Source organism: Typopeltis vanoorti, chromosome 25 (genome assembly GCF_054136105.1).
Source record: "Typopeltis vanoorti isolate ZY-2024b chromosome 25, IOZ_Tvanoo_1.0, whole genome shotgun sequence".
Taxonomy (NCBI): Eukaryota; Metazoa; Arthropoda; class Arachnida; order Uropygi; family Thelyphonidae; genus Typopeltis; species Typopeltis vanoorti.
The window spans coordinates 14,490,216-14,511,001 of record NC_143573.1 but is presented as its reverse complement, the minus strand read 5'-3'; the positions used below and the strand labels follow the sequence as shown (position 1 = coordinate 14,511,001).

The window sequence follows — 20,786 nt, the reverse complement described above, 5'->3', positions numbered from 1 at the left end:
ATTTTAAATTATTTTCATGTTTATATATACTTTCACTGATGTACAAGTATTTCAGATTTGTGTCTAATATACTAGGTACAATAAAATTATGTCATCATCATCATCATCAAATTCCTGCCATGTACCCTCAAGGGGTGTACAGGATATGACAGTACTACATGAAAAAATTACATCATTAATAACTTCCTATCTACAATTTTCCTCCAAATCAGTCTGTTACTTGTCAAGACTCCAACATTATCAGATCTTATATTTCTATCGTCTAAGGCACTTTGTACCGTATCAATCCACCTATATCTTGGTCTACCTCTGGGTCGTTTTCCTGCCAACCTGGCAGAGAACACTTGTTTTGCTAATCTTTCCTCTCCCATTCTATTTAAGTGACCATACCATCTGAGATTAGCTCTGCTAACGCATTCTTGGATGCTGACAATGTCAAGTTCTTTCCTAATATCCTCATTTTTAATATGATATTGCCATTGATGCCATCTGTTCACGCCTCTAATCTTTCTCAGGACTCTCATATCTGCAGTCTCTAGTCTTTGGTCAAGTGTTTTACTTCTGACCCAGCTCTCAGATCCATAAGTTAAAATTGGTTTGAACACAGTCTTGTATACAGCTAATTTAGTGTTCCGACTAATTTCTTTCTTATTCCATATGAATTTATTCAATTGACTTCCCACGATACCAGCTTTGCTGATTCTGTTGTCTATTTCTATATTTAGTTTACCATCTTCAGTAAAAATTGTGCCTAAGTAGCTGAAATGTTTTACTTGTTCCACAGGTTCTCCATTCACAACACAGTTGACATTTTCAATGATTCTGCCTATTTTCATTGTCTTTGTCTTTTTATTGCTGACCTTCATACCATATCTATTACAACAGCTATTCAATTTAGTCAGAGAATCTTGCAGACTTGTAGCGGATTTATTTAGAAGTATAACATCATCCGCATAAAGCAAAGAGCTGACATTAACATCTCCAATTTTGATATCAGGTTTAATACCACATTCCTTCATAATGTGATCCATATAGATAATGAATAACAGAGGGGATAATGTACATCCTTGTCTCACACCAGATTTAACATTAAACCATCTTCCTGTACTTCCTTCAATTCTAACTGCTGACTCACAACTCAAATAAAGACTAAGTATTGCTTGATATAATGCCCCATTGACACCATATAACTGCAGCGTATTGAATAGCTTCTCTCTTGGCACCTTGTCATATGCCTTTTCCAAATCGACAAAACTTAAATACAGATCTTTGTTATATTCCCATGCTTTCTCGACTATTTGTCGTAAAGTGAAGATCTGATCCTGACAGCCTCTATTTGGCCTGAATCCAGCTTGTTCTTCACCAAGCTTTTCTTCCACAATTCTTCTCAACCGTTTCTCAAGTATACTTGCATAGATCTTGCCAGGAACACTCAGTAGGGAAATACCTCTGTAATTCTCACATGCAGTTTTATTTCCCTTTTTATATATGCAAGTGTTTTATATATTCAATTTTATCCTGCTCAAGGTACTATGAGAGCTCTACTCCAATCATCGGGAATTCGTCCCTCTGTCCAGGCTTTCTGAACTATGCAGTGCAGCCACTGTAAGACTCTTATACCACCATACTTCAGCATTTCTGGCTGAATATCATCTACTCCTGCTGCCTTTCCATATTTCAAGCCTTTGATGGCTTTTTCTACTTGTAGTATGGATATGTATTCCTGACTGCATGCCTGGTCAGTGTTTTTTACCACTGTGCTGTCATCACTGCTTGTTTCATTTAGTAGTTTTTCAAAGTAATTACTCCATACTTCAAGGATATCTTTTTCTCTAGTTTTCTGTCACCTTTATCATCTCTAATTCCTTTTAAGCACTCTTTCCTCCATTCTTAAGCTTCTTCAACAACCTCCAGAATATTTTGCCACCTTCTTGATATTTATTTTCTATATTCTTGCCAAAGTCCTCCCATGACTTTTGTTTAGCTAGTTTTACACACTGTTTAGCTTTCTTACATTTGTCTCTGTATTCTGTAAGAGTAAAAGCTGACTTATTTGCCAGGAACTTTTGATATGCTTTCTTCTTTTCCTTCACTGCCTCTTTAACTTCCTGTGTCCACCAGGGAGTTCTGATTTTTTTATCTTTGCACACAACCTCACCACATGCCTCTCTGGCAGAATCAATCAATGTTTCCTTCAGAGTTTGCCACTGAATCTCCAAGGTTTGATTCCTGTTCTCAAACTCTTTCATTTTCTTTTCAATAATATTTCTGTATTTTAGTCTACAGTTCACATCTGAGAGCTGCTCAACTTTTATTTGCTTTAAAACTTTCTTACATGTTATTCTTTTCAATATGAAATTCAATTTTATCCTGCTCAAGACTAAATAGTGATCACTTCCAATTTCAAATCCTCTGTACACTCTGGTGTCCTGCACCAGGGAGAAAACATCACTATCAACAATAACAGTCAATGAGACTTTTCTTATTCCTAGCCTCTTCTCTCCATGTGAATTTGTGCACATTTTTATGTTGGAACATGGTGTTAGTAATAACCAGTCCATGTCCTGAGCAGAAATCCAACATTTATTTGCCATTATTATTAGCTTTGCTCTTTTCTCCAAATTTTCCCAAAATATTTTTGTATGTCTCACAATCATTTCCTACTCTACTATTTAGATCCCCAACAAGGACCAACTTTTCCTTTTTCATTGTGTCAGTTGCTTTTTCTAAAGCCTCAAAAAATTCCTCCACTTCTACCTTAGTAGAACCTTCTGTGGGACCATAGGCACAAATAAGTCTCATTGTCCAGTTCCCCATTCTCATATTTGCCCACATTACTCTACTTGAGACTGACTGCCATTCAAGAAGATTAGCCTCGTATTTTGTGTTGAATACTATGGCTACTCCTTCTTTTCCTTGATTGTTATTGCCTGAATATAACATTTTGTATATAAATTTGAATATAAAATTATGTTATATACATAATTAATATACTTATTCCAAAACATTATCACACAATATCATAAAATAATTATTTAGCTTTAATATCATATCCTTTTAATTTTCAATTTTTCTTGCTGGCAAAGAATGAGTACTGATAACATTTTTTTTTTTTTTTTTTTTTTTTTACAAAAAAAAAAAAAAAGTATATCAAAGGATAGAGTATATCTTTAAGAGTGTGGATAAGGGTTGCAAGTTTGATGTGTGGTTTAAAAGTTATGTGAAAATTATATTTAACACATGTTGGCTAAATTTTAAGGCATGGGGAAGGAATATTTTATTTTTATTATTATTATTATTACCCAAGACCCCATGGAGTCAAAGACTCATCTAGGAGTCCTTTTATCAAATACACAGCTCATCATACCGTGCTTTAAACACACTCAAATTCTCTGCAGACGCCACACTATCAGGCAAGGTAATCCAATCATTCATAACTCTGAATGAAAAAATCTGCTTCTTATCCCCTACTCACACCCTCTTTATACAGTTTCCAGGGATGGCCTCTGGTTCTCCCCTGATCTCCCATTATTTTCTGTAGAACCTCTCCAATACTGATCCTATAACAGCTTAATAGCTTGTAGGTCTCTATCAATATCTCCCCTCTTCCTCCTGTCCACCAAACTCTGCAAGTTGTGTGTTCTCAATCTTTCCTCATACTCGACATTCCAGAGGTTAGAAACTACCTTAGTCAATTGCCTCTGGACTCTTTCCAACATCTCTTCATCCTTCTGAAAACCAGGTGACCAAATCTGGGCACAACAATCCATGTGTGGCCTAATCAAAGCTTTATACGATGGAATAAGAATCGCCATTGTATGAAGTCAAGTCTGCATCCTTCTCATCATTCCCAGAAGCGTTTGTGTTGTCTTCACAATTTTGGCAGTGTGTCCCCTAAATTTCAGATCCTTATCCACTATCACCCCCAGATCTCTTATTTCCTCCACCTCCAACAATATATCCTCACCAAGCATATTTCTGCATCCCATCTTTGTTTTCCAAATTTTAAAACCTTACATTTTGCAACATTGAACTCACCTTCCCATTCCTGTGCCCAATCACTCAGTTTATTCAAGTCTTCTTGTAAGGCCACAACATCTTCTCTACTCTTCATGGTTTGTCCCAACTTTGCATCATCTGCAAACAACTGAATATCTCCATCCAAATCTTCACCAATATCATTAATATACAAGTTAAACAACAATGGCCCTAAAACAGAACCCTGAGGCACACCACTAGTAACTTTCCTTTTCCTGGATATCGCTCCCCCATACACAACTTGTTGATACCTATCAGATAGCCAGTCTCCAATCCAATGCACCAATCTAATATCCAACCCCATCCACTCCAGTTTGACTATCATACAGGATTTCACCTATTTTATACAAATACATCAGCCTAACTAAAGAAAGTATGAAACTTAATAAATTTCACATTTATTTTTTTATTAATGTGTGTCATTCTTAATCAATACCATAAAAAATTAACATGAATGACTGTCAATATCTAAACCTGTCTATATATCTGCCAGTATAATAATAAACATTTAAATGACATTATAAACAATTAGCTTAAGAAAAAGTTGTCTATGCAGCTCTACACATACTCCCAAGAGCAAAAGGGAGAATCCCTTGTTTTCATTAAACACACTGGTGTGTATTTATATGAACCTCTATTTTCTAGCACAGGGATTGGCAACCTTTTCAGACTCATTCAACTTTTATTTTTAATAATCAGGCAGCAAGCATTTAATTAAGAGAAAGTAGAGAGTGAAAAAATACTTAAGTTATCAATTTTTATTCTATCAATCTTAACAAACACAGAAATATTTAAAGTACGAGATATAAAACAAGCATGAAAATGAACCTCAATGAAAAATTATCATCATGTAAAAACAAAGTAATATAGTTTATGCATCACAATATGTGTGTTTCCCTGCTTAATGTGACTTTTGCGATTGCTTTTCCTTAGCTAAATTATCTGTGTCTCTGGCTGTGTGGTTAAGTGTATTCACTCTCCAACCAACAGGGCTATGGGTTGATTCCTGCCATGGATATGGATGTTTGTGATTGTCTTTAAGGAAGATGTTTGTGGAAGATGAATTTTGTTGCAGGTGCGAGACCACTACCCTGCTTATTGCAAGCCTCGAGTGGCTTGAAAAAAGTTCCATGTTTGGTCACTAGAGCAGGGTTTCCAGGCTATGCAAAAAATCAATAAATATACAAAAAAATAGAAAATTAATAAAAAAAAAAATAGAACCCCCCCCCCCATAGTCCACTCAAAGTACTAATACACCATAGGCTTTTGTGAGTGGGAGTCACATTAAAAAAAAAAAAAATTGGTTGAGTTTTTTTATGGTTGTTAAAGGGAGAGTTGATTGTATACCAGTAATCCATACAGTATATTATAATATTCAATACACTGCATAGATTTTCATTAAAAAATGATTAACAGCATTTTTTAATTATCAATCATTACCTATTCTGTTTGTTTTTCCTTCTCCTCCTTGCTAATTTCAAAAACAAGGCTACACTTTAACATTAATTTTTTTTTATCAAAGGAAGCGAGTGAGCGCGCGCGCACGCACGCACGCACGCACACACACACACACACACACAATAGGGAAAAAAGAGATGTCTAGATGTCTATACCCACAGATGCGAGACCCTTCGACACTTCTGCACATGTCAGAAGAAAGAGAATCCATTCCGATAATAGGGTAATCAGTCCGAATTGTGAGATGAGTTGTTTATTATTACACGTTGGAAAATTAACCAACTCTTTTATGAATATTGTAGTTTATAAAGTGGTAACTATTTTGCTTGTATAACAGTTGGAAAATTTTATTATTATTATTATTCGTGACACCTCCAAGGAGTCCAAAAACTCATCGAGGGAGGACACCTATTGTACAACTCTCTGTCTCCACCACTACACCGAACCTCTACTACCAATCATCTACATCAGTGCCATCTACTGTCCACCACCACCACAGCTAGTATTTTTTGTCTGTAAATTGCATGTGTTCCAAAGGGCTGATTTGTCTGTATGTGGGATGAAAAATCCAAGTTTCCAGGAGAAAAAACCCTGCTACCTCCGTATGAGATCGGCTAACTCATCTTCGATTGAAAAAGTCCATATAAAGATTCCTCCCATCATGACGAGACTCGAGCTTAGGCCTTTATCCAATTGAAGGGTGCAACGTACCATCATTCTTTCAATTGTGCTATGGAGGCACTTTTTTTTTTTAATAAATAATTTTTATTATTATTCGTGACACCTCCAAGGTGTCACGAATAATAACTCATCACAGGAGGACACCTATTGTACAACTCTCCATTTCATCACCACCACTACACCGAGCCTCTACTACCAATCAATGTATATAGCACATGATTTTGCGTGTTGGTGACCAATTCATACATCACCTTTTCTCCTCTTCAACATGAATTGACTCTTCTTGATACCTGGCCAACTGCAGGTCTCGGATCTGTGGTCAGACAGTACATGAGCTACACAGTTGATAAATTATATTAGATTATGAATGTTTTTTTAACAGTGATTACATGTGGGAGTTTTTTCCCCTTTCTTCTTTTTTTTTTAAACAAAATTATCACAAAACAATTATTTAATAAAGATTCAAATTATTACCTGATAGGTTGCAGCATCAAGATTTGATAAAGCCAAAAATAAAAGATTGTTTTGCACAGTATAAAGACCTGCAGGAATTACCAATTTAACAGTTTCTCGAGGTTTTTGCCATACCTCCTCATAAAGAAGAGTATTCATAGTTGATAAAGACCAATCTAGAGTGAAATTTATAACATTTAATATGAAACATTAAAATTTACAAATTATATAACATGCATACATTTTAAATTCATACATACATTATTGTTGCATACATGTACTGATGCATGCAGGTACATTGGGATCACCTAATGATCCAAGCTAGAGATAGCTGGGAAAGGGCATCCATATAGCCTTTTAAGGCATGGAGAGAACTGAACAGGGGTTTCTGACCAAATACCAAATCCTCAGTTTCTTGTAGTTCACCCTGATAGTAGGTATATATTATCATCATCATTTTTTAAGGATTTACACTTAGAATCATCATCATTGAATCTGTTTAGAGGACATCCTGGTTTTCTTTTTCCTAATGGTTTATAATTTAAGGCTTGTTTTGGTAATCTTTCTGGTATATATCTAGATACTAAACAGAGAAAACAGTTTGTGCTGGCAGTTTGGGACTTAGCCAACCAGAATGTATTCTTACTGGCTTAAAGCAAAACAGAATGATGATGCAACATGATGGAATTCATGTCAGAAAAAGAAATTGGTCAAATTTCATATTCGAACTTCTGTTTCAAATAGGTAAGAATTAGAACTGAAGGCAATCTTTTACCAAAAAACTATGTAATAATTGACAACCTGTTTCAAATATTGATTAGGCCATCACAAGTGTTGTTAGCATTTACTGGTATTTTTAATTAGTGGATAATATGACTAAAATTGATCTCTAGCTGTATAAGATAAAGGACTCCAGCTTTGATGTAGCAAAGTGTTTTTCATCAGAGGTCAAGCAGGGTTAGCAGTTGACCAAATTACTGGACATATCTGCAATGAAATGTAACATAACTTGTTTCTTTGTGTATGTGTACTCTGGATGATGACCCGAATATGAAGGTCGAAACGTTGGGTAATTATCTTGGTTGATACTAAATTAAATTTACTATTCAGAGGGTAGTAGTCTTCATAATTTTGCTATAAACAACTGATTACTGTGTAAGAATGAAAGAAAAGAGAAATCCAGCAGATAGTAACTAACTTAGTAGAACCTTTTGTGGGGCCATAGGAACAAATAAGTCTTGTTGTCCAATTTTGCTTGAAATTTGTCAGCATCATTCAACTTGAAACTGTCTGCCATTCAATAAGTTTATCTTCATGTTTAATGCCAAATGCTATAGCTACTCCTTTCTTTATTTGATCGCTGTTGCCCGAATGTAACATATTATTTAGCAGAATCTCACCTGTTTTAGTTTATTCTCAAATCACTAATTAAGTTGACATGGTACTTCTATAATTCTCCGGCTAGTTCCAATTTTTTTCTCATTGATATTTCTTACCTTGAAGATGCCTATCTTCCATTTTGCTGATGTCGAGTTTGTTCCAGTAACTGATTGTTCATTGTTTCTCCTAATACAAAGAGTGGACCATGTTTAACCAGGCAGTGAGTGATCTAGCCAGCATGATATTCCATTTTTATTCCAATACAGAACACAATCTGGCCAGATAAGCTCCAAATTGCTACCCCATCTTCATTCGTTTAGTGCCCAGATGAATAATCACTAATAGTGTGCACCATAAGAAGATGAAAATTGGACATTAGCTAAGAAGTCCTAGGCAGTTCTCTGCATTTCTTATAGGCTACATGAAGGCCACTTCCATACAGCCTTTAAGAAGTGGGCAATCTAACCCTGATCCTTAACATACTGTTTAGACTATGAAAGAAATAACATGAGGACTAAATATGAATAAGTGAGATTTAAAAAAAATACACTCATTTACAGGATTAGATCTTTAATATGAATATAGAAGTCACATCTATATTCTTTATCCGACAGCACATTCTGGAAGTTTTGCTAGAAAAAAGATTAAATATGCTATTAAGAAATATGCAATTCAAGGATACATACAGTTATAACATGTGGGACATCAAGAAAGACTAATGTTTGCAGTAAATTGTTACATGTAGCTCATAGGTGATAGCTATTATGGAAAAAACCTGAAGTACTACATGAATGGCTAAGAGACTACCAAATGTCATGCAAGAGAAAGCCCTTAATTATTGTTTGAACTGCTACGTAGGCTTATAACTCTGCTGGAATAGGAAGTTAACATCAAGATAAAGCAATGAAGCCAACAACAATCCATAAATGTCTCTTAAATATACCAGAGGTCACTTGCTCACAATCTTGCTTATGGACAAGGTCACTGAAATGTTCACTCTTTTGAATTTGAAAAATTCTTTCAGTTCAACATATGTAAGTCACACCACCATAGGAACAGGAAATTTTACAAACACTGGGATATTTTTGGAGAGGAACATGGTCTTATATGAAATTTATTTATTAGTAAATTCTATGCCCGTGTATCACAAAAAATGGAACAGAATAACATACAATTTAACAGGAAAAAAATGTAATAATACATTATGAAAGCTTTAGTAAGGTAACAAACAGTCAATTAATTCCTAGATTTAAAATCACAAAAAATAGGAATAATCAGTAGATTGTACAAAGTACTATTTCTCACAAGGGAGATAAATGAAAGCTATTAAATCTGTTCAAATTGGAACAATTCACTTCTAATATCATTTTTTAAAAGGGCAATAAAAAAGAAATTAAAAATTACAGACCTATAAGCCTACTCCCCACTATATATTATTATTATGTGACACCTCCAGGGAGTCGAAAGACTCATTGAGGGAGGACACCTACTCTACAACTCTGTCTCCACCACTTAATCCACAAACTGCAACTACATCAACACCATCTACCACCCGCCACTAGTATTTCCACAGACAACCACAATCATCCATGCCCATGGCAGGATTCAAACCCGCAGCCTTTTGGCTGGAGAGAGGATATGCTAACTGCTCAGTCAACCATATAAAGCCTTCACAAAAATTATAAATAATAGAATAAAATCTAAACTTGAGGGAATGCAATCCTGTGAACAAACTGGATTTAGGAAGATTACAATACTTTGGACCATATTCACACATTAAGAAGTTCATTGAAAAATCAATTGAATACAATAAACCCTCATGTCTGGCCTATATAGACTACGAAAAAGCATTTGATTCAGTTAAAACATCTGCAACACTAAAAGCTCTTGAAACCCACGGAACTGAGAAACCATATATTGAAACAGTAAAACATATTTACAATAATGCAAATCTGTAATTAAATTATATAAAAACAGTGAAAAGTTTCCAGTACAAAAAGGCATCTGGCATGGTGATAGTATATCTCCCAAACTATTTACAGCTGCATTAGAAGAAGTTTTTAGAAGCCTTGATTGGGAAACAAAAGGAATGAACATAAATGTAGAAAGACTGCATCATCTAAAATTTGCAGATAATCTTGAAGATCTTCTGGAGATAATCTTGAAGATCTACAAAAATAATGATGAATAAATACATAAACCAAAGAACTCTCAAAGTTGAAAACCATGAAATAGAACACGTTACCTCACATGTATATTTGGGCCAGTTGTTATCCTTTGAGGATTGTCAAAGAAAAGAGATTGAACGAAAAATTCACCTTGGATGGATGGCTTATGGGAAAATGAGAGACGTATTCTGAAGTGACATCCCTATGAGTCTAAAAAGAAAAGCTTTCAACCGGTGCATACTTCCTGTCCTAACATACGGGGGGAGAAACATGGACTTTAACAGAAGCCCTAAACAAAAAGCTGAGAACAACACAACATCGCATGGAGAGAAGTATGCTAAAAATAACATTAAGAGATAGGAAGACAAATACCTGGATAAGATCTCAAACAGGTGTCACGGATATTGTAAAATACATTAAACAGGCTAAGTGAAGATGGGATAGCCATATTGCCCGATGTAATGACGGGAGATGGCCTAGAAAAACAACCGAGTGGAGACCAATGAATGGAGCAAGACAAAGAGGACCAAGAAGAAGGTGAAGGGATGAACTGGAACAAGTTGCAGGAGTGAGATGGATGGGGAGGGCAGAAAACTGAGTGGTCTGGAAAACCATGGGGGGGACCTTCGTTCAGTAGTGGACAGAACCAAATGGTTGAAGAAGAAGCAGAACAATGCTTCACAGTTTTCTTTAATAAAATATTTCATATGAAGAAGAGAATCTTTATATGGGCTTTTTCAATTGAAGGTGAGTTAGCTGATCACATACAGAGGTAGAAGGGTTTTTCCCCTCCTAGAAACTTGGGATTTTATTCCCATGCACAGGCAAATTGGCCATGAGAACACATACACAATTTACAGACAAAAAATAGTGTTGTTGATGATGAGCAGTAGATGCCGTTGATGATAGTAGTGTCATTGTATATGGTTGGAGAATTAAGTAAGATGTGCGTAGCAGAGCAAAGTGCCCTCCCGCAATGAGTCTCTGGACTTCTTGGAGGTGTCACTTAATAATATGTCATGTAATAATATGAATATGCTATAGAACAATACGTTTGTGATCTTCCAAAGGACGTTATATTCAGTGGAGATGGCATGTTCTATAATGCCTGATTGTTCAGGTTCATGAAACAATATATATTATGTCCTTTGCAAAAAACAGTAGCAGATCTTCGAGAATGTTCAAAATAATGTTAAGCCATAAGAACCTGGCAGACACCTTGGAAGTTTAATGAAGAGAGCTTGTCTTTTGGTAAATGAGAAAAAAGAAAAAAAGGTAGAAATTTTTCAGACCAGACAAAATACTTGTCATGCAAGTGATGCAATCAAATTACTTGCATGCAAGTAATTTACAGGACTCCTGAAGCAGGAGTCCTGTAAGTACTCTATGCTTTATTGAAAAAACAGGTTTCACTGGTCATCTGTTAACATATGTAATATATTGGTGTAGTAATATATCTATGGAGCATAGACATGATGTATTAATGCTTTAATAGTCCCACTCTTTGCACAGATAATATTGAGAATCTGCATGGAATCCACATTCAATCTATTTTTCTGATTTCATCATTTACAATATTTTTGTTTATAATGCTAATATGATGTCTCATAGTCTCAGTGTGTTTTAAGGATTCTGGTTTAGTATGCAGTGACATAATGGCCACTGCATACTAAACCAGAATCCTTAATCAAGAATCATCTGTATGTTACAATGGCAGCAGTATACATGTTTGGAGGAGCCTGAATGTTTATGTGGTCAATACAGGAAGAGGTGATTGAGTTTTTGACTATCTCTTCTCTTGAATATGATCATATAGATGAGGTTAATAATATGCTGATAGCAGGTCAAAGTACTGTGCTGTGTTGTTGTTATTTGTATTCATAATGTTTATATTGATATCACCTATTACTAGCAGGTATTCTGCTGCACCTTCTTCTGTTTCAGAAAGCCTTCTATTTAATTCATCAAGAAATTTTATGGTGTTTAAATTGAGTGGTCTGTAGAGAGCATTTAATATCCAAAAGCTCTCTTGCTTGGTGTTGTTTACTTCAATGCATATACTTTCTGCATATTTTAATTTATAATTTATTTATTTCCAGCCTGGCTGGCTCAGTGGTTAACATATACTTTTCAACCAATAGGTCATAAGTTCCAATCTCACTATCAGCCTGGATTTTTATGATTGCTTTTACATAGGAGATGAACTTTTGACCACTGCCCTACTCACTAAATATTTTTATTATTTTTATTTTTCTATCTTCACAGTGAAAACAGTGCTACATACTATGATACCACATGTAGAACAAGAAGATGTCCAAGCTCCCAACAATATCTTGTGCTATCCAACTCAAGACCTGAGGATTCAAGAAGTCATTCTCTGGTAAATCCTCCATGCTGCCGGTATGCCCTGCAAGGTGCATGCAAAGAAGATATCTTGAAATCAAATCAGCGGAAGAGAATCCAAAACCTAGTAAGTCCATATAACTCTGCTGACACCATACAGTTTTAAAGGATACAGTTGCAGAGGCAAATTTTGGTAGAATGTGTTCTTCCTAAAGCAGCGACACCAAGTTTTGGTTTTCAGCATAGTAGGCAGCTTTCTCATGGAGGGTAGTGAGTGGTGGCCCAGCATCCACAACTTGTACATCAATAACAACTAACTCATCTCCTCTCTTTACTGCAAGCTTAGGCTTCTTCAATCCAATGCTAGTTGTATAGCAGGATTCCACTGCTGTTATCCAACCTTTGTTCTTCGAGCTATTCTTTATAACCCTCACTACTACATTGTCCTGACCTGTACTCCATGTGTGTGATAACAATATTGAGCAACATGAGCCAAAGTTTCTATACTCTGACAGCCTGCTTGCAGTTCTTGTTATCACTTCTTCCCCGAGTTGTACGAACTGAGGCATCAGAGCATTGAATCTTGTCATAATTAAATCTATATATTCAAATCTAGATGGGAAGCGAGTCCTATTCTTGACTCACTGATGCTGACAACATTTTTAGATTCTTGTAATTCAGCTCCACTGACTGAATGGTGTAACATTAAAGCCCATTTCCTTTGTTCAGCCAAAGCAGTTGCAATCAGTGTCCTTCAATCAAGCATCCATCCAGAGGTATGCTGATAATTATCCTAAATACATGAAGTCCTAGAACCAGCAAGACATAATTCGGAAGTGAAATAAGAAAAATTCTGTAATCTGGATAGACATTATCTAGACAACAACCATCGCAATGAGGGAATTCCAAGACCTCCATGGTTTATAGTGAATGGAAAAATACTAGTGGCACATCGTGAGGAAGACATAACCATGAACACACTGTTAAGCAAACTGCTACATCCATCTGAGACAGTACTAAGAGAGAGAGTGTAAGACTAATTTATGGTAGAGTCTAGGAAGAAAGAAATAATTCAAAATGAAGAGCCTCTGTTGTGGTTTAGGTGGGCTCTATGGAGAGAAGAGATCCTAGAGGGGATGGGAAAGATGAATGGCCTGTTGGAAAGAGAGAAAGAGAGAGAACACCAAGGTATCTCCACTCCTCCAGAAACCAGAATGCAAGGACATGCTGTGCAGAAAAAACTCAGTTCTCAACATTCAATTTCTTGTCTCTACCTGAGGGGACAAGAGAAAGCATACTTGACTGTCAGATTGATGTTTAGGCCTCGAACTTGGAAGAAGTCAATAATAATAATTATCATTAGATATATGTATGATAAGAAAATGACTTGGAAAATTAGATATGTCATACTAAAAATTATAAATGCGTTACCAAGAAGATCATCACAGTTAAGTCATTACTTGTATGCTATTATTCTTTTTCTTATCTTCTATTCATTAGGTTGATACTCCTTTGCTTAGCATCTCTCTTTCTAATACAGCTTGACTTAATTTAGGAGCAAAATTATAGGAAGATTCTTCTTCTCATAACTATGCTACTAAATACAAAAAGACAAGAATAATTCATAATAACACAATCAAATTATAAGCAATATCAACCAAATCACTGAAGCTCTGAGATCTGTCAGTGGGATCTACTTTCTTGGGTTGAAAATTTCCTATATAATTTCTTTACAGTAAATTGTAAACATTGTATGATTGTAAACACTTTCTTTCTCTCTCTCCCCCCTCCCATACATACATAACAAAAGCTGCTGACTTCGTATAAATATAAAAATAATGCAATTTGTGAAGACAGTAGTTGTCAGATGAAACCATTTTTGCTCATATACAAAGACCTTTATTGTCATTAAGAAATATATAAAAGATTTACTGAAGCAAGTGTCATAACTTCCAATAGTAACTGCTATAGTATTCTTGGATCTTGTGAAGACCCCCAAGCAGTTGCACTGCTCACCCATTCCTATTATTTGCAATATACACAAATAATATTGGTATCATTATCGCACACATAATACTGGTACATTATTGACATAATATTGGTATCATTATTGACATAATATTGGTATCATTATTCAATTCACATAATAACACAAGCAAAGGAGTGAATAATACTTATTCAAAAGCCATATATTTTGACCTGAAAAATTATAGGCCATCATCATTAGCAACGGCAGTTGAATACAAAGTAGAACGTGGACAATGGATTGCTTTGAAACAATGAGAGCTGCATGTTATACAAAAAAATAACACAAAGGCATAACTGAGGAAACATTGCATCATTAGCTATTAATTAACTGATTAATTAATAACTGTATTATTAATTTAAAAACTTTAATGGTGTGTGATTAGAATAAAACTCTCCCATATTTTTGATAGTGAAACAGGGTCATCCTGATTTAAGCTCGAATGGTGAAGCAAAGCCTCAGCACTTTCTTTAAACAAATGTTCAAATTTATAGTAACACAGATGAAGTAAGCGTGTTTTAGACCATAGGATATTTTGGTCTATTGCATGCTGTGCCAAATCAGATTTCTCAGATTTTCTGTTGCTGATGTAAGACTGGTTTTCTTGTATTCTCTTTTCCACTGAGCATCCAGTTTGACCAAAGTAAGAACGGTGACAGTCACAAGGAACTTGGCAGATGTCTAGAAGAGCAAGAGGGGAACAAGTGCCTCTAAAAGTACAATTATTTACATTAGACCAGAATGGAGTCAAAAACTTATCAAGGAATATCCCAATTGTTACATACAAGATCACTAAGAAACAAGCCTTCAACTCATTTATCATTCCTACACTTACCAAAATAATAGCACTACATTCCATTCATCAACCAGTCTCCATGCAAAGAGCATGCTCCTCATTCCCTTGCTCACATCCTCCTTAAACTGCTTCCTAGGATGGCCTCATCCTGTCCATCTTCATTTATTCTATGAAAAATCACCCTCAGCATTAATCTCGTAATATCCCTTTACCAACTTATTTGCAAATGGAATTCCCTTAGTCTGTCTAGCACCTTGAAAACCAGAAGGCAGATCAGCACACAGTAATACACTTGCACACTAATAAACAATGAAACCATAACCTCTCTGCTTTGACACATCAAGATCTTCTTGTTAATTGCCACGATCTATTGTGATATCTTCACAATTTTAGCAATGTGAATCATAAATATCAAGTCCCTGTATATTACCACTTCCATATCTCTCATCCTTCAACTCCTTCAAAATTTTCCTTCTAATTGTACATCTGCATTCCATTCATGCCTCCCAAATTTCAAACCATTACAAGCAAACATTAAAGTGAGGTTCTCCTCACTTGCAATTTATAGTCTCTATTTTTATAATCTCCTATAACACCATGATGTCTGCTTGAATACTCATTGGTGTTCCCAACTTCGCATCATCTGCATATCAGCTGAAAAAAGATATGCAGATGGTGAGGATGGTCATCAATTAGCCAAATTTGCTATTTATTTTCTAAATAGCATCAAGAATTTTTCAGGGTCATAGGTGTCCCACTGAAAATGTGAGAACAGTATCCCTTGTTAAGTGGGTGGCTTTGTGATTTGCATTGAGTTAGTAGCCAGACTGATGGGTCAGCAATATGCTAAGAAGGCCTCTGAGTGAAACCCTATCAAATCCCTTGGAAATGCCAAGTGCAATAGCACAAATTATACTTAACAAGAAACTATATTCTTGATTTTATCTTTTATCTAAGCCTGAGCACATGAAGCAAGTGTGAAATAGGTCACTTGTACATGGAGGGAGATTACTTCACATTGAACTGCCCTAGCACCTAATAACATACAGCACACACCACATTTTGGACATGTTAACTGGAATTTACATGTCAGACCTTATCAGTTTCCTGCAGTGCAACCTACCTAATAATATAGTGTAATACAGAGTGTATAATATGTACTGGAGACTGGTGCCTGAGAGCTATCAGCAACTTGTGCATGGGAGGAAAGTGGAAAGTCACTAGTGATATTCTTCAAGGATTTGTGTTGGGGGGGGTGATTGCTGTTTAACTTGTATGTAAATGACATTGAGAAAGGTTTGAATATTAAAATACAGTTATTTTTAGATGATACAAAAGTTGAGAAGAGCTATAAGGAGCAAAGCAAATGTTGTCACTTTGCAAGAGGACTTGAATAGACTGGGTATATGAGCAAGTGAGTGGGATTACTAGTTCAATGTTGCAAAATGTAAGGTTTTTAAAACTGGAAAGCAAAGATGGGATGTAGGGTACACATTTGGTAGGGATAACTTACAGAAGGTACACAAGGACCTAAAATCTCAGGGGCACATTGTTAAAAATTGTGAGAACAGCATAGCAGATTATGGTAATGATGCAGAAGACTAATTAATAGCAGTAAGAAAGTAACAGTTCTATCGTATAAGACTTTAATCAGGCCACATATTGCGATTTTTAAAAGGATGAAAAGATACTCAAAAGGGGTCCATAGATGACTGTCTGGTTTATGGTCTCTGGATTGAGGAAACGCAATTTGCAGAGTCTAGTGGATAGGAGGTGGAGAAGAATATGATTGAGCATAAAAGTCAGTAAAGGATTATTACCAGATTAATGTGGATAAAGGTTTTTTTTTTTCTTTTTGCAAAATGGGGGAATGAAATAAGGGAAGATCAAGAGGCCATTCCTGGAAGCTGCATAAGGAGGGAGAGAGCAGGGGTGTGAGGAGTAGATTTTTTTTTTTTTTTTTTTTCATGGAGAGTGTTAGATGATTGGAATGCATTGCCTCTGAATGTAGAGACAGTGAATGTAAATAAGACACGATACGAGTTGAGTGTAGGACAGTGGGACTTCCCAAAATGAGTTATTTGTTTACAGAGAGGCCTAGTGACAATAATTATTGCAAAAAAAAAACATTACTATTATAATTTTTAATCATTTAACAAAGAAAGACAGACTCTTAACTGGCCATGAACCTAGGAGTGGTACAGCAACAATGAAAATTACTGCACTGCAGCATATCTATCTCACCTGATGAATACAATTCTTACTAGCCATTTGTAAATGTTTATATATTTATATCATTGAAACTATTGAATGATGAATTTGTTTATTGATATTTCTGTGTTTTTGCAAGAATTATCATAATGTCTGACCAGTTTACATTATTCAGAGAACTTTATCTAGTAGTGTTGGGTCTGTAAAAATCTAAGTATAGCATCAAAAGTATAGCAAAATGTCTATAAAATGTTGATATCTTTTTAAGATAATGTACTCTTGATATACACCCTCTGTCCAAAAAGAAACCGAACTTTTCGAAAACAGAAGAAACTAGTGGTGCCACCTGTTATATCTTTTTGTTGTCAAAAGCGGTAACCTTCATTAGTATTGTGTCAACTGTTTATGACATTTGTTTCATTAGAAGCCGAGTTATAGTGCCAAGAGTGACTGGGTTTTGAAGAGCGGTCGAAAAATGAGTTTCAAATAGAGAGCTGCGATTAACTTTTGTGTTAAACTTGGTAAAGGTTTAACTGAAACGCATCAAATGCTTCAAAAAGCATAAAGTGATGAATGCTTATCCCATACTCAAGTTTACGAGTGGTTTAAGCGATTTCTAAGTGGTCATGAGACGCTTGACGATGATGAAAAGCCGGGTCGTCCAAAAACTGGACTGAGCAAAGCTAACATCCAAAAAGCACTTGATTTCATCAAAGAAAACCAGAAATCGCCCGTGAGATTGATTGAAGATGAAATGGGAATTCCAAAATCAACTGTGCACAACATTTTGACCGAGAGTTTGGGCCTTTATAAATTGAATTTGCGATTTGTTCCCCACAAGCTAACCGATGACCAAAAAATGTATCGAATTGAACACTGCAAGGACCTCATGAAAACCGCTCGTAAGGCCTCAAACCTCCTTCAAACGATCGTTACTGGTGACAAAACATGGTGTTTTGAATACGAGTCCGAAACAAAGCACCAAAGTGCTGAGTGGAGACCACCAGAAGAGGAGCATCTGAAAAAAAGTCGCTCGGAGAAGTCAAAAGTAAAAACAATCTGATTTGTTTCTACGATTCCAAGGGCATTATCTACAAAGAATTTGTTCTGCCTGGCTAAACCATCAATGGTGAGTTTTATCTCGAAGTTTTGAAGCGATTGATGGCAAAAATTCATTTGCGTACAGCATGAATATCGTGATGCAGGCAGCTGGTCACTTTTGCACGATAATGCACCATCTCATCGTTCAAACATTGTGAAACAGTTTTTGAGCAAAAACTAAGTTTGTGCATTGGATCACTCGCCATATTCACCTGATTTAGTACCCTGTGACTTCTTTGTCTTCCCCCAACTTCATTTGCCGATGAAAGGAGAGCAAAACGACACCACTGAAAACGTTCAAGCGGCAGTAACCACGACCCTCAACAGTATCCCAAAAACCGATATAAAAAACTCATTTAACGAATTAATTGACTGTGCCAAATGCTGTATTGAAGCTGAGGGAGAGTATATTGATTTAAATAAATGATTTGAATAATTATAATTGACCTGTGTTTTATTTTCTATCAAAAGTTCGGTTTCTTTTTGGACAGAGGGTGTATATCATTTTATAAATGTTGCCATTATAAACAGTTTGATGAAAAAAAAAAGCATCAATGAATTTTAAAGTAACATCCTAAATATCAAACTTTAATGAACTTTCATCCACCCATAGTCAAAATAATCTGACTATAACATCAGTTCAAAACATTTTGCCAAATTTTGCATACAAAAATTACCTATCCGAAAAACAGAATAGGGATCTTTATGTGTATCTTAAATACCAAAGTTTATTCAATTCTTTCTATCCAGGATGTGCAGTTATTATAATATATAATTTAATGCATTATATCCATTTGCACTCTTTGAAATATCTGAAACAAAATTGAAATGAAAACTGGGAAGACGATAAATTTTTGTAAGGACTCCAAATAATAAATTTCAATAAACTCTGTCGAACCAGAGGGTTCTGGAACAAGTTGTGATTTAAGAATAAAATGTAACTAGAAGATGCTTATGCATTTTTTAAAATGCACCAAACAACCTACAGACCAGCAAAGAAATTGTTGGTGCTATTATTATTATATTAGTACTTCCCAGGAGTCCAAAGACCCAATGAGGAAAATGTTTTTAACCACTCATATCTAGTTTTTTTTTAAAAAAAGGGCACCAGTACTCATTCTTTACTAGCAAAAAAAACATTTTAAATTAAAAGGATATGAACAGAAAACTACAAAAAAATTATTTACTAATTTTTAATTACTCCATATTGTGATAGTGTTTATGAAATATCATCATCATCATCAAATTCCTGCCATGTACCCTCAAGGGGTGTACAGGATATGATAGTACTACATGAAAAAAATTACATCATTATTAATTTCCTATCTACAATTTTCCTCCAAATCAGTCTGTTACTTGTCAAGACTCCAACATTATCAGATCTTATTTTTCTATCGTCTAAAGCACTTTGTACTGTATCAATCCACCTATATCTTGGTCTTCCTCTGGGTCATTTTACTGCCAACCTGACAGAGAACACTTGTTTTGCTAATCTTTTCTCGCCCATTCTATTGAAGTGACCATACCACCTGAGATTAGCTCTGCTAACGCATTCCTGGATGCTGACAATGTCAAGTTCTTTCCTAATATCCTCGTTTTTAATATGATATTGCCATTGATGCCATCTGTTCACGCCTATAACTTTTCACAGGACTCTCATATCTGTGGTCTCTAGTCTTTGGTCAAGTGTTTTACTTCTGACCCAGCTCTCAGATCCATAAGTTAAAACTTTGAACACTGTCTTGTATGCAGCTAATTTAGTGTTCGAACTAATTTCTCTCTTATTCCATGTGAATTTATTCAATTGACTTCCCACCATACCAGCTTTGCTGATTCTGTTGTCTATTTCTATATTTAATTTACCGTCTTCAGTAAAAATCGTGCCTAAATAGCTGAAATGTTTTACTTGTTCCACAGGTTCTCCATTCACAACACAGTTGACATTTTCAATGATTCTGCCTATTTTCATTGTCTTTGTCTTTTTATTGCTGACATTCATACCATATCTATTACAACAGCTATTCAATTTAGTCAGAGAATCTTGCAGACTTGTAGCAGATTTATTTAGAAGTATAACATCATTGGAATAAAGCAAAGAGCTGACATTAACATCTCCAATTTTGATATCAGG

General features: G+C 35.4%; 1 protein-coding gene across 5 annotated transcripts in view; it reads right to left on the bottom strand.

The window, feature by feature from the left end:
- The window catches only part of LOC150092565 (UDP-N-acetylglucosamine transporter-like), a 216,092-nt gene that overhangs the window by 133,011 nt on the left and 62,295 nt on the right, over positions 1-20,786 (bottom strand). For all 5 annotated transcript variants that reach the window (XM_090414319.1, XM_090414322.1, XM_090414323.1 and 2 more), the window contains exon 3: positions 6,652-6,806. In XM_090414319.1, coding sequence (XP_090270445.1) covers positions 6,652-6,806 — 155 coding nt within the window. The remainder of the gene's footprint in view (positions 1-6,651; positions 6,807-20,786) is intronic.